At 32.7% G+C, this 15,480-nt stretch overlaps 1 protein-coding gene and 1 pseudogene across 1 annotated transcript; both read right to left on the reverse strand.

Moving 5' to 3' along the window:
* Positions 1-316: 316 nt before the first annotated feature.
* LOC143550959 (UDP-galactose/UDP-glucose transporter 4-like) lies at positions 317-7,709 on the reverse strand (annotated as a pseudogene).
* Positions 7,710-9,088: 1,379 nt separating this feature from the next.
* LOC143550999 (uncharacterized) lies at positions 9,089-13,232 on the reverse strand. Its single transcript, XM_077041542.1, has 3 exons — positions 12,507-13,232; positions 9,707-9,815; positions 9,089-9,594 (listed from the first exon to the last, which is right to left on the reverse strand). Exons 1-3 carry the CDS (start codon positions 13,230-13,232, stop codon positions 9,089-9,091), a joined length of 1,341 nt encoding a protein of 446 aa, XP_076897657.1.
* Between the last annotated feature and the right edge of the window lie 2,248 nt (positions 13,233-15,480).

The raw sequence follows: 15,480 nt of genomic DNA on the forward strand, positions 1-15,480 counted from the left end.
GGAAATGGGCCCATTTGTGAACTGTGAGTGTGATAAATAAAAATGTAGATCAAGACAATTAGACAAACAAACATATAACATCAAGAACACAACTAGCAGTGTAGTTTCTTTTAAATATTTCACTACACATACATATATACATATACATAATTTTATCTATGAACTTTAACATCATCGACTACGGTTTTTCGATTACAAATCGAGCGACGCAAAAGCTAAATCCGACATACAATCTAAGCCATCATACCAATAAACACATATGGTTCAACTCAATAAATCAAAAGTCAAAGAGCAAATTATTGACCATTTTACATCTTTACACCAAAGGCATCTTTTCTTCAACATCTACACTCTTTTGTCCATTCGGGTCCGATTTCACTTGTTTAAGAGGGGAAGGGGCACTAGTATGGGTAAGGTTTATGGGTTGTTTACCACATGACAGACCCACCCCTAACTATGTGGGTAGTTTGCCAAATTACAATTTGTGGCAAAGGTTTATCACATGGCAAACTCATTGGAGGTTTTTGAAAAATTAAATACTCATTAATTTTCAATGAAATTTTAATTTTAATTACATTTAATTGTTTATTTATTTTTAAATTTAAACAAAAAATGTCTTAGGGTACTTGTGGGTATGTGTTTCCAGTTATTTTATGGTTTGTGGGTACTTAAAGGTATAAATGAAATAATTGTGTATGATTGGTCGATGCATGAGTACTACCCATGAGTGTCCCTTCCTCTCTAAGAGACATGTCTAACCTTTTATTATACTTATAATCAGGCACCATCTTCAAGATCAAGCCCATAGCTATCCATATTAGCCCTGACCCGTGTTATTCAGTCCACGGTTTTGTAAATATTATGTAGGACAATAATAAAGTTACCGCCTTTCTTGTAGTAGTTATCTGCACACACAAAAAAAACACTATTATCATTAACATATCATTTTGTTAAACAGTAAGTGTGACAATATAAATTATATAATCACCATAGCAGTTGTAGCAGCCCCGAAAAGAGCAACGAGTGATAAAACCGATACTTGACCGACAAATGTGGCTATGGCTTCAAACACTATTCCATATACATAAGGATGCTGCAAGTTTAACATCACACTATCACATAAAGAGAAAATCTTTAATGGATTAAACATTGTATTTATATATTTATGATCTAATATTTTTTATATATTTACTTACTTCATAACATGAATTCCATGCTTTGAATAATTCTCCCGTTAACACCATCGGGGGAACTAGAAAAGGTAACCCGACAATCGTTGAGCAGAATAACATTTCCATCTGATAGAATCACAAGATTAAATCCCATAAACAAACACGAACATGAAACGAAAAAAAAAGTTCTGGGTTGGCATATATAGCTCATTTAAAAAAAGGTCATGTTCAGGTTGACCTGTTTAACCCGTTTAGTTAAACATGTCGACCCATCAGCCTGTTTAGCTAAACAGATCAACCCCCTGACCGGTTTATGACCCATATATCCCAATTTTTACAACCGACCAACCAGATTAACACGCTTACAACTTTATTATTACCCGCCAACCCATTTGAGTGTTTTATTTAAACAAGTTAAACATCTTTTATTCAAATTACACAATATTAAGTGTATGCGGGTTAAGTTTAATGTTTTTGACACAAATAAAAATACAAGTTGTATTTGGGTTGATCAACTAAACCCACAAACCCGCAACCCGCCAACCTGACACGATTTACATTCCTGGTGATTACCTGTGTAGTAGTTGGATTAACCGTAAAAATCGCTTCTTGAAAATCACCCATAAACGAGTCCATAATTAACGACCCACAAACCATCACAACACCAATAACATTAAAATTTGGTGACGAATTCGCATCCGCCAATGTAAAAAGAATCAAGCCAATAACTAGAAGAACCGCGGACAAATATTCATGCAGCGGGTACTTTCTTTTCAAACCCGGAACGAATGCACCCATTATCATAACAGGTAACACCTATAATATAAAAAACCACTACTTAGTTAAAAAAAATAATAAACATTCTTAAAAATAAAAATAGAAACCATGGGTAACATACTAACAAATATATATCTATATATATATATATATATATATATATATAGGGGATGGATCATGCGAGAAGTGATATTATAGCGAGAAGTCGATCTCAACCATTGATTATCTTCTAGTTGTTCAAAACATTAATTCCACTAATTACTCCTCAATAGTTCTCCATATTAAATATTGTAGAAAGTTACAAATCTTAGAAAAGATAAATTGACTTTTACATAAAATATCATATAGAATAACTTTAATGAAATATAATTGAGAGAAAATTATTTGCATTAATGGTTACATAAGATTTATTTGAATTTTCTTTTACGTACCTACATATATAAATAAATGTATATGTAGGTGAATTGTAATTAATTGATCACGTACACAAGTAATACAATAATCAACATATAGCTTATGTTTAATTATGCAAATTGTTAGTTATTTTTATTTTTATCAAAATGTAACTCGTATTACAAACACAACTTATGTTCACCTACACAAATTTTGTTTCTTTTGTTTTCACCAACACATAACTCGTATTCACCTACACATAACTCGTATTCACCTACACAGATTGCTAGTTCATTATATATTCACCTACATATAAATAATATTCACTTACACATAACTCGTATTGCCTACACATAAAAGAGATTAAAATACAAATAAAAAACATGATGTATTCCAACATTGCGAATATTTTACAACTTTAGGTTAATAATATTAATTGTATGTGATATCATGAATAATTTTTGTTTGTGTAGGTTAATTTTTTGATCTGCGTAGGTAAATACAAATGAGTAGGCTATAACATGAAGTAAATTTGTATATATAGGTTAATATTGTGATTTGTTTTATGTATTTTTGAAGATTAAATCAAATTAAAAAATAAATATTAAATTATAGTCATTTATAACTTAACATTAATTAGTATTAATTACAAAAAAAAAAACTCCTGAACCTTTTATTAATATACTTCTAGAATTAAATAATTCAAAATTAAATAGAAAACTTTTGATTGGTTAAAATCTTTTCTTACACTTCTCATCATAAGAACACTTCTGAAATAAACAAAATCCTATATATATATATATATATATATATATATATATATATATATATATTTAAAGAAAAGAAATCATGGGTAACAATGTAACATACTAACATGTTACATACCTTTGTGGACTTAAACATGAGTTGTGCAGGATAATTAAGGAAAGCCAAAGACCCTTTGGTTAATCCTTGAGAACCCATAAGAACCACGGAGAGCTTAACGTATACGTTCCAAGGATTCACCATTTGTTTAGGTGTGAAACCTTGAATGTATATGAGCATCAAATATATAAAGCTTTGCACGAACGTGAAGTACCACCCGTAACTGAAAGTTTACGATTAATATAGTATCTTAGAGTTTATTAGAATTCGTATACGTCAACCATTTCTACACGGGGTGTACATTTCTGACACGACATGAAACTGGCAAGGTTGGGTTTAGTACTATACACGGGTTTGGTCAGTTTCTGGTGGAACTTGTGAACTTGTTTAGCTAAATGGGCCGTTTTCATGGCAGCCCATCAAGTTCATGGGTTGACCCGTTTAACCTTTTTTTTTAGTTTTTCAAAGTTTTGGTTTATGTCATAAATTAAGTTGGTTGGGTATTTTTAGGCCAAAATTTTAACTTTAAAAGAGAAATTTACATAAGATTATATAATTAAAATGTAATTGTTTTATGCGTATATATTTTTTAAAATTTAAATGTAAAGTATTAAAATGCAAAAAAATAAATAAATAAAAAATCGGGTTAAACTAGAGGTGCACAAACCGGTTCGGTTATTAACCGGACCGGTTTTTTTTGGCCCGGAAAAAAACCGGTTCGGTTAATAACCGGACCGGTTAATAACCGGTTTTTTTCTGTAAAAACCCTAACCGGTCTAACCGGTTAGGACCGGTTTAGAAACCGGTTTGAACCGGTTAATAAACCGGTTTTTTTATTAACCGGTTTTTTAATAACCGGTTTTTAGGTTAACCGGTTTTTTTTTTTTTTTTAATAACCATTATTTTTTCACAGTATAAACAAACCGGTAACTACAAGGCAAACCGGTAACTACAAGGCAAAACGGACTGACCGAAGCCATTCTTTGCTTTCGTTGTTAGGGTTCTTTGCTTGGAAGATGAGTATGAGTGTGTGTTGGTGAATGTGTTTTCAACAAACCAAAGATTAAAAACACATAACTTTCATTTATAGTTTTTACATTAAAAATACAAACATTAAATCGTTATCGCATATTCGTAACTCAAAAATACAAACATTAAAGAATGCTTAGACACGATTACATGAACAACTTGCTGTTTCTTACTCATGATTTGCCTCCATGTTTGCTGTTTCTTTAACTAATTTTCTTCGCTACCCGATCCCGAGCTATTTCTTAGGTAATCGTCGTACGCGGCTTCTTCATCGGTCATTGGTTGAGTGTGTCCTTCATTGACCTCGTCTTCATACAAGCCCGCTTCATACTCCATTTCTAAAGAGTCCAAGTAATCCTTGTAGCAAATCGACATCTCTATAGCTGGTGCAGTGAGTCGAGTCCTCCTAATCGATATAACCCTGCCAGAAACAGAAAAAGCAGACTCCGAAGCTACCGTGGAAGCTTGGACCGTTAGTAAATCTTTGGCCATGGCGGCGAGGATCGGAAACTCATCCTCCTTACCTCTCCACCAAGCCAGCAAATCAAGACTTCTAAATTCATCCGGAGTCATGTGTTTCACAAAGTTGGTACCACCATACCTTCCAAGTTCACTGCTTGGGGTGTTTACCTTTTGACGTTTACCGGCGTCTTCCCAAATCATGTAGTACATCCCCATTTCAATGTCGGTTTGGGATTGGGATTGGGCAACAGCTCTTAACGAGTCATGAATTTGGGAAGACGACCCGTATTTTGTAAGGTAGACATCATACATGTTTGACAAGGTGGTGTTGAAAACATTCTTTAAAGTTTGGCTATAATAGGGGTTTTGATCGTCGTTTAACTCTAGCTCATCACAAATTTTTTCTATTAAAGCTTCAATACCACCAACATTGATGCAAGGGTTTAACGCAGCAGCACATGTCAAAACAGCGGGTAGTTCTTGAAAATATTTTCTAAATTTTTCTTTCATTTTTACACCCATATCAAAATAAGGTGCACCCCTACAATGAAGTTCACTCAACTTTGTGCACATGACAGCAATTTAAAAATTTGAAGGACCTCCGTAACGATCTCAATCAATAACCAGTTTCTAGGATCGTACGGTGCACATTTACCCCTACTTGACAAAATTTGATGAAACGCAATTAATGATTCTTTTTGTTGGATGGCTTTCTCAAACATATTACAAGTCGAGTTCCATCTTGTTGGACAATCCCAATTTGGCCCCAACCATTGACAATTAGCTTCTACACAAAAATTTTTGTATCTTGAAAATGTTTTATTATTGCTAAAAACATCTCGTAACAATCTTTTAAAATTGTTTATTTGCGTTTCGATCACGTTTAACCCATCTTGCACGGCCAAGTTGATAATATGTGCAATGCATCGGCTATGAAAAAACGCTCCATCACAAATAGGTTTATACTTTAATTTTAAATGGCCAACCGCGGCCGTATTGTTGGACGCGTTATCAAACGAAATTGAAAAGATTTTATGTTCAATCTTGTATTGTCGAATGACTTTATCCAAGATTTTAAAAATATTTCTACCCGTGTGCGGGTAATCAAACAATTGAAACGCAACGGTTCGTTTCATCATTTGCCACGACTCGGGGTCAACCCAATGAGCCGTCACACAAATGTATGAGTCGGGCGAACCATGAGGTACCGACCACACATCCGTTGTTAAGTTTACACCAGTTTGTAAGTTTGAAAAGTATGAAATTAGTTCGGATTTAGCGTTTTTCCATGCTTTAAGACAATCTCTTCTAAGGGTCGAACGACTTACGTGTTGGTAGCGTGGTTGAACATAGTTTTGCATCATCTCCGTGAATTGAGGGTTGTCGAAGTGGTTGAAAGAAAGTGTTTGTTGAATCACAAAGTTTGAAAACTTTTGACGTACCGCTTCAATGTCGTACGTAAACACCGCTCCTTGATTCGTCATCTCCGGCTGCGAACTACTTCCCGATTCGTCCTTCAAGGCCTTGCAAAAGGGCCTTTGTACATGCGCTTTTAAAGTGGAGTTTGCATCTTTGCCATAAAACTTCAAACAATGTTTGCATCGAGCTTTTTGGCTACCGTTAGACATTTCGCATAGGTCGAAATGTTGCCAAACATCATGGTTTCGTTTCGTGGGGATGACCCGAACGACCGTTTCTCCCGTGTTCGAGGCACCCATGTTGACGGATGAAGCAGCACTTTGGGAGGCCATGATAATCGACTACGAAATAAGAGTGGTATACTCGAGTATGAAATAAACGACTACGAAATAAGAGCGTATGGAGTGGTAATGTGGTATAATTGAGCGTGAGATAACAAAATAATCGCGTATGAAATAAACGTTTAGAGCGTTTGGAGTTGTATAATCGAGTGTGATCTAACCAATACCCAACCTAAACTATATATAGATGTTTGTGGGGGCAAAATGGTAAAAAAAAAAAAAAAAACGGTCCAAAAAAAAAAACGGGCATATAGCCGTTTTAAAACGTTCAAAAACCGGTTTTTAACCGGTTAACCGGTTATGGAGAAACCGGTTAACCGGTTTTTCCACAACGGTCAAAAACCGGTTTTTTTATAAACCGGTTAACCGGTTTTTCCATAACCGGTTATTAAAAAAAACCGGTTTTTCCATTAACCGGTTCGTTAACCGGTTTTGGATCTAGAACTTGTAACCGAAAGACGAACCGGCGGTTTGTAAACCGGTCAAACCGGTTTTTAAAAAACCGGTTTTCGTAAAAACCGGTTTCCGGTTTAAACCGGTAAACCGGTTCCCCAACCGGTTTTTTTGACCATCTCTAGGTTAAACGGGTCGTCCTCGTGTCAAAAAACAAATATTCGTGTTGTGTTGGGGAACATACGCCTGACACGATTTTTGTATGCGTTTCAGATTTTCGGGTTCCTGTTGTGTTGGACTCGTTGATATGCAAACACGACCCGTTTATCACCCCTTATAATTAAAATGTAATTGTTTATACACATTAATGTATATATATTTTTTTGTAAAATTAAACATATTAAGTATTAAAATGCAAAAGGTATATAAATAAATAAAAAGTTAGGTTAAGCAGACCGTGTTCGTGTCAACCTGCGCATATTCGCGTCAGACAAGATTTTCTGGTCCATGTCAAAATTTCAAGTTCGTGTCAAGTTTGACTAGTCAACCCACAAGCACGACCCGTTTCATCACCCCTATTTCAACTCAACATACCTGAATTGAAGCCTGTTATACACATACTCCTGCAATAAAAAGACATACTTAATAGTTAACATCATATTCATGATTTCCATGCAAAATCACTAATCATTATTATTATTTTATTTTAATATCATATTATGAGAAACACAACCTCACAAATGCCATTAACAAGGTATCCAAAGAGGAACCCTGAAGAGCAAATACAAAATTGTTGCCATTTTGGTCTCTTTGTTAAAATAATCCCAAACAAAGATATTGTTTGTTCTTCTACCTTCATCTTTGAGCCAACAATGATCACAAATGGAGAACAAAATTTTAAGCTTCCATTTTTATGTTTTAGTTAATATTAACGTGTAAACTTGTAAGTTTTTATATGTATATAATGCCTTGTAATGAAGGATAACATTTATAATCTTTTAGTAGAATTAAGGTTGAATTAGGAATCTTGGAGGTAAGGATGGTAGACATTATAAATTTACACGTGTAAGTTATTAATTGTAATTCATTACGATGTTTATTTATATAAGACAAATTATTACGTGTTGAATCTGACTCCATAATATTATCCTTTTTGTCATGATAAACTCACGAATTTGTTTATAAATTAAAAAAATATTAGTATGTCCTATGTCTGGAATTACTCTCATACCAATCGATATTATCCGTTTTGATACAATGGCTTACATATAAATTTTTGTTTTCTTTTACTACCGAAATGGAAAATTTTTAGAAGGAGAATTACTCTTTCTTAAACATAATTAAGTGTCTAATTTTTTCTTTTATTATAACCGTAAGCTCTAATCCGTTTTAACATGCAAATTGGAGTTCATTCATGGAGTTGTTGCTATTAAAGGGTGGGACCGGGTACAAGAAGTTTATTTAAGTGATTAGTATGGTCGTTCTATGGTATTTTTAAAAAGCTAGAAATGATAAGGTGTTTATTAATGTCTGTTCGTAAATAAATATTATAATATCTGAAGTCTGCATTTGTTCATTCCTTTGGATTAAGAATAAAGTGAAGCTAAATTCACTAGCATGTGAAGATTGATTCAACAAACTTGATCAAATTTTAAAATTATTTTAATTAAGTCATTTATAACAAACACTAATATAATTACACAGAAAAAAAAGTAACTTATCCACATAAATATTATTGTGTGAAACCTATAATTAAATTTAAAAGATACTTATTAAATTACAACTCCATAAACGTCCATTTATCTCAATAAATATAAGGTAACTTATTTTCTAAACAATTAGTTAGGCAGTCCGGTTTAGATACAAGTTTATGTCAAAAATCATTCCAAATTAAAGTATTGAATTTCACAAGAATTTCTTACCTTCATATTATCAATAACGTAACAACATCAAATTAGGCCAATTATTATGTTAATATAAGTTAATTTAACACCATTTTTATTCTAAAATAAAATATATTAAGAATGAAATATATTTCTAAATAATAAACAAATAACATGCATCATGACATGGAATATTTTATTCTAAATTCTTGTGTAAAATTCCTAACTTATTCTTAATCTACTTCTAACTTTACTTGAAAGTTAATCGAAAAATTGCTAGTATTTTTTGATATCTATGCCTTTGAGGATAAAAATATTCTTTTAGCTGAATATTCTTGTCCTCACGTAATATTAACTACACATAAAATTCAAATAATATCTCTTCAACTAAAGAGGTAAAAACTTCAAACTCTAGTTCCGAAACAACCTCTCTTGTTTCTTCTTCGTTATAATTCAACCACTTAACTCCTTTCTCCGTCTCTTTAATGTATGCCACTTTGTTATTTTGAAGATCAAACACCTCTTTTGTTTGTCCATTAATCCAATCTTTTGCTTCTTGCAATATTATATAATTTGAGACATTTCCTTCAGTAAACCGTTCTGCAAAAAATCCTAACAAGACACACTCCGGCATTTGGGATTCTGATAGATCATGAGAAGACATTGTTGCTTTTAGTAGTTGAAGCAATGCAAGTGCTCTCTTTTCAACAACAAACTCCCGTTGAGTTTGTAACGATGATTCAAGCATCAACGTCCCTTGTGTTCCTGACTCTTCTAATGTGAGTCTATCTTCTAATCGTACGTTTAATTGAGCAAGGCTCTTATTTCTTTGAACTTTAAACTTGAGTCTTCGTTTGCATCCTAAAACATATAATTTTTGCCAAGTGTAATGGTAATATTAATACACTTAATTCGAAAGATAAAACATGAAATAAGAGTACAAAAGCCTCACCCTTTGCATAAAAGGAATTACGTTGGAAAGGTGAAGTGACCTCATCTTCGTCATCATTATCATTATCGGATGGGAATTCGATTACTGAAATCGGACTGAATTCATTTTCTTTTGCACATTGGAACTTATCCTGCCAATCATCACCCAACGAAATTCAATATTAGGGTTGCGACTATAATTTTATATATAAATCAAGAAAGTCAATATACAAAATATGTATTAACATAAATCATAATCCATAAATATAACTACCAAAGAGTTATGGTTCTCATATGCGTGGTATTTTATTAGGTCCAATAGTTAAGTTCATAATGCATGCTTAAGATCAAGATGTCACCGCAAATAAACTTGTAAAATATTGAAGTTAAAATTATGGAATGTTTTTGTATCTAACTTTTTTTTTTTTGAATGTTTAAGTTTTCCTCATACTATTTACATTAAACCGTCATTGCCAGGGATCGAACCCTGGACCTCTCACCCAAAGGCCAAAGCCTTTACCATCCCACCAAAGTGGAGATGGCTATTTTTTTTGTAGCTAACTGTTTTGAATCAAGATGATTACCATCCCACGGTCAATATGATGACAAAGAATGTTTAAAGGTGAAGAAAAAGACAAATTATGATCATTCCCAAGAAAGTAAATCCCAAGATTAGAATTTGACTTAATAGGTCAACTCACTACTTCAAAAATGACTGGAATTCGATAATTCATATTTACCAAGTAAATTATTCATTTCCAATGGTATATATCAGATTCTACTAGATTGAATAATAATAAAATCATTATTCATATAAAAAAAAGAAAATTCTTAAAATAGACTTATTTTAGGAAGATGTATCAAAAATATCCTTCAAATTTTAGAATTCCAAAAATGTCCCCCTCTAACGCATCTCCGACAATGCGTTAGGAAGTCTATCTTTAACACATTGTCAAAGATGTGTTATACTTCCTAACGCATCGTCAGAGATGAGTTAGACTTCCTAACACATTGGCAAAGATGCGTTAGACTTCTTAACGCACCGTCAACGGCGTGTTAGCCTCCTGTTTGTTAATTTAAATATTATATTAATATAACTAATTCTACTTATTTGTGTGATTTTATAACTTTTAATATATAAAGATTTATATCATTTCGAATATACCAATGAAAATGCTTAATTTTATCTATATGTTGGCATAAATTTTATTTAAAACCGTGCGGGTCAAATTTATTGAATATTTCGATATTAAATTGACATGACTCGGGTTTAAGTAAATTTATGTCGGTCCATAGATAATATAAGCATGCTTTATCGGTATATTCGAAATAATATAAAACTTTATATATTAAAAGTTATAAAAAACAAAGATAGGTATAAATAGTTATATTAATATAATATTAAAAATAACAAACAAGAGGCTAACACGTCGTTGACGATGCGTTAAGAAGTCTAATGCATCTTTGCCGATCTGTTAGGAAGTCTAACTCATCTCCGACGATGCGTTAGGAAGTCTAACTCATCTCCGACGATGCGTTATGAAGTCTAACACATCTATGACGATGTGTTAAAGATAAGACTTCCTAACGCATCGTCGGGATGAGCTAGAATGGGACATTTTTGGAATTATAAAATTTGGGGAACATTTTTGGAACCTCCTTTCAAAATAGGTCTATTTTGGAAATTTTTCCTAAAAAAAATAGAATAAGGATCCCACATATAAACTTGTTAGATAATTCAAGTGAGCAACAAAATAAATGAAAATTTAATTTTAATGCAAGTTAAATCATTATGACATCTTGATCTTAAACTTTAGATAATTGGTGCAAAATTTTGTTAATTTCCTATTGTAATCATTTTGGTAGTGTTTTTTTTATTTTGCTTCTTTTCTTTGTATTCTTCGGGTTTTCGCGGCTTGCGTTTGGTCCTGGTTTTCTTTTATAAAATTGGCCTTTAGAAATAGCACAATAAATGTAAAACTAACTGAAAACCGTCAATCATTTTCTTCTTTCCTGTCGGCGGAACAAATTCATAAACTACAAGGTTCAATATCGGGTTGTTTTTAATAATATTAATCAACTACAGTTTGCGAACTTGCGAAGATACTTCATTGAAAAATACAATTCAAACTTATGATATCAATCATGTATATAAGTGTATCTTAAAAATATAAAACTAATATACCCTAAAAAACAATGCATGGTCTTAACTAAATTTATGTTAGTTAACTACTTAATTAAATTTTTTTTTGAATGGTCAACTACTTAATTTAAATGTACAATATTAGTTTTATAAGAAAATAAAAATTATGTAAATGTTGTATATAAATAGATATTTTATATGCAAAAATATTTAAGATTCTAAAGAATAACACATAATCTACGGTCGAAAATCACTAGTTTGTATGTCACGTGCGCTAGATATACTAACACGTGGACCTCATAATATTATACCGTCCCCTACTCAGCTATGTCTCCTCCATCTTACTCGCTGTGAAACTTTAATGCACAAATAATAAATAACAATAATTCAAATTCAAATCATTTGAATTATATTATATATATATATATATTATATATACAATATATATTTTTTTTGCATTTCAAAATCAAGGTTAAAAGTTAAAAACATCATAATTACTGCATGGTTTTTTTCTAAGAATTTGATTGTTTACGAAGAAAAACATAGTTAAAAATGTATAATTAATATCAATAATTACCTCAGTAGGGTTCAGGTCCAGTAGTTATCAAATGTGTAAGTAAAAACAAATTTACAGAATGTATGAGTTGTCGTTTTAAAATTTTTTTTACCACCATTATCTACCATCGGATGTGAAGCTAACCTTTGCATTGTCGGTGGAGCTGATGGTGATTGGGGTTGTTGTAACCGCGACAACATTCTCTTCGTTTGCCGCATTCGTCTTCTCAACCCTAAACGGCTCGCTTTCCTTCGTTTTGTTTCGAGCTACATTGGTTTTCGAGTAACCACATGTGGTAGAGGAATTAGAGGTGATGGTAAAACAGCTGTCCGACGAGGTCGGGCTGTTATTACTATTATTGCTACTGTTACTGATACTTTTCTCTGTCGTGATGCTGGCGACCGGAGGAAGGATATTCTCTTTACATTTGATCGATTCGTCGAACGAATTCAACTTTTTGATCTCTTTCTTCTCTTGATTACTACTTCTCTTCCAAAAGCCATGCATCGATAGCTTCCGCGACAAATTCCTTGGTAAAAACTTAGTTTTCTTACTACCCGATCCGGATCCAGTGCTAGAAAACTTAAAACTCTTGAAAACATTTACCAAAGAAGCTTTCAACTTCAATTTAGTCTTCGATTTGTTTTTACGAACCTTGTTATTCGCTTGCGGCAACTTAACATGTTTATTAAGATCGATTTCAATCAAGTATCGAACCTTGGTGCAACATTGTCTACGAGGATAAGACCGAAAGCCATTGCTAGAGCACGAGCTAAGATCATCGAGTAAATAATCTTTAAGCAAGACCGAACTAGGCAACGGCATTTTAACCATCCTTGACTCATGAGAGAATGAGGCTCGTGCGGCCATAGTTGGTACCTGTTTGAAAATGAAATAAAACACGAGTTTTGATATATGAATATAGAATGTATAATAATATTATGTAAGGGATGTTACTTGGAAGAGAGATCTATATATCTAGGTAGCTTCTGATTGAAGATCTCAAGAATTGGGTAGCTAAAGCATTGGAGAGTAAAGAGTACAGTGAGATTGCTTGCATTCAAATAGGCAATGGTTTCTTATTTGAATCTTAAGTTTACTTATTATAATAATATAGGTTTATTATGAATTAATAAAATTGCTATATGGTGTATCAACTATTGGGTAATGATGTCTTTGGTCCTTCTAGTTTTGTGCTTCAAAATCCTTTTTAGTGTGTTAAAGTTTTAGAATTTATATTTTGTACTTTGATGCACCCATTAAAGATCCTTGCCCCTTACACTCGGGTTTTCGAATTCGGTTTTGTATATATCTCCTTTTGAAATCCCGCGCCTCGGACTCTTCAGCGCATATTATGTTCTTTCATAACAGGTGAAACTGGACCAAAAAACATGCAATAAGGACGAGTATTTTAGCATTTAGTATGTTTATGTTTACGTGGGGCAAAAAAATCTAAAAAAATAGAGCATAATAATTTAGCAATTAGTTTGTTTAATTTTAATCGGGCCTTAGAATCTAAAAATTAATCAAGTAATTTAGCAATTAGTCCGCTTATGTTTAATTGGGACAAATAATCTGTAAAAACAAATTTATACATGGCCTATTTTTTTATAGCAGACACTTGAAATCTTGAATACGGTTATGTAGGATACTAAAATCACTGATATATAATCATGTTATTTTAGGAGATGTTAGTTTAGGTATTAAGCATCGAAAGAATGTAATTTGGGCCTAGAAGGTTTTCTATTTTAACCCAAAGGCGTTACACAAAATAAGCCCAACTTGCAAGCCTCTTTAAGTACTAGAGGATTTCACATTTTCACATTCACACCTTAACAATTAATTTATAATTTTATATATTAAGCTCATATATTTTCTGGATACTCCTAAACTTGTACCATAGGCATACTTAAATAACTTGAACTTGGAGTTATAAACTATACACATAATATACAAACCATTAAGTGTTATTTAGTATCGTATATCACCATAGGAGGCTCGGAGGGTGTGCGAGTCGCACCATCGGCCGGGGCACATAAGTTTCGGGGGCACAACCTTTTTATACATGTTACACATATATGTTTTTTGGTGTTAAAAATAATGTTATTTGCAATGGTTTATGAGATAATTACATGATCAGAATGTTTTTTGCTTATACTAATCAGTCGATAAAAGTTTTATACATGTATGCTAGTGAATACTAAAAATTCCGTTAAGGCTTACGAGCCTTTTTATTTTGGCTCGGACGAGATATTTAAATTCTCGGAGACGGCCCTGGATATCACGCATTTTAGTTTTTAACAAGCCATGCTTTTGATATAGGCCTAGGTGGTTTGTGAACTCTCCAATTCTATACCGCCTAAATTAATACAATGTACAATAGAACCAACATTCTGACCAACTAGGGATTGACACGTACTAGCACTAGACTAAATTAGCCTACAAGTCCGCTTATTTTGCCGTTCGTGCCACACTGTCTCGTAGGCTACATAGCTACACACCAACTTAGCCAGCTTATCTCCTCTTAACCTTTTTTTAGACAACTAAGAGGATAGAAGGCGACTAAACCGACATGTTTTTTTATAGCCTACAAGCTAATGTGGCAAGGTCAACTAATCAAATGGATTCGTAGGCTAAACTTAATCTACTAGTGTGACATAACGCTCCTTGGTTGGTCAGAAGACAGGTCCCAAAGTACTTTTCATGTAATTCAATAGCAAAAAGTTACGGCATAGCCGCCTTATCCAATACGATGCTCTTTGATTGGCTTAAAGCACAAATCTTGTTTCTATTTTAGAAATTTCATGATCAACATAGTGTTTTTTGGTTTTTCATAATCTTTTTTATCAACTTAGCACTCTTTTATAAGTAACTACAAGTTTGATGCTAATCTTATACTTTGCTAGTAGCAAATAGAAAGTACTTATATTCAAATGAGTAACATATTGTTGGAATTCTTACCAACAAAATTTATTCTTAAAAAGAAGAGAAATATACAAGAAAAGAGTGAAAGACTAAAGAATTCATGCGAGGACAAATATGTGGGAATATAATCATGCAATTGTTGTACCCTTAAATACTATTTAAATAAGTCATAATAAATTATTAAGGTGGGCAA

The sequence above is a fragment of the Bidens hawaiensis genome, unplaced genomic scaffold (assembly GCF_021521415.1).
Source record: "Bidens hawaiensis isolate Kalapana, Puna unplaced genomic scaffold, B.hawaiensis_p1.1 tig00016205_1, whole genome shotgun sequence".
Lineage (NCBI taxonomy): Eukaryota > Viridiplantae > Streptophyta > Magnoliopsida > Asterales > Asteraceae > Bidens > Bidens hawaiensis.

Bases quoted from the DNA above. Each gene is read 5' to 3' on its own strand.
- LOC143550999 (XM_077041542.1), bottom strand. From the start codon at position 13,232: ATGGCCGCACGAGCCTCATTCTCTCATGAGTCAAGGATGGTTAAAATG. The intron at 9,816-12,506 runs GTTAGCTTCACA...GATGATTGGCAG, and splicing joins GCTCCACCGACAATGCAAAG to GATAAGTTCCAATGTGCAAA. The intron at 9,595-9,706 runs GTAATTCCTTTT...TATATGTTTTAG, and splicing joins GGTCACTTCACCTTTCCAAC to GATGCAAACGAAGACTCAAG.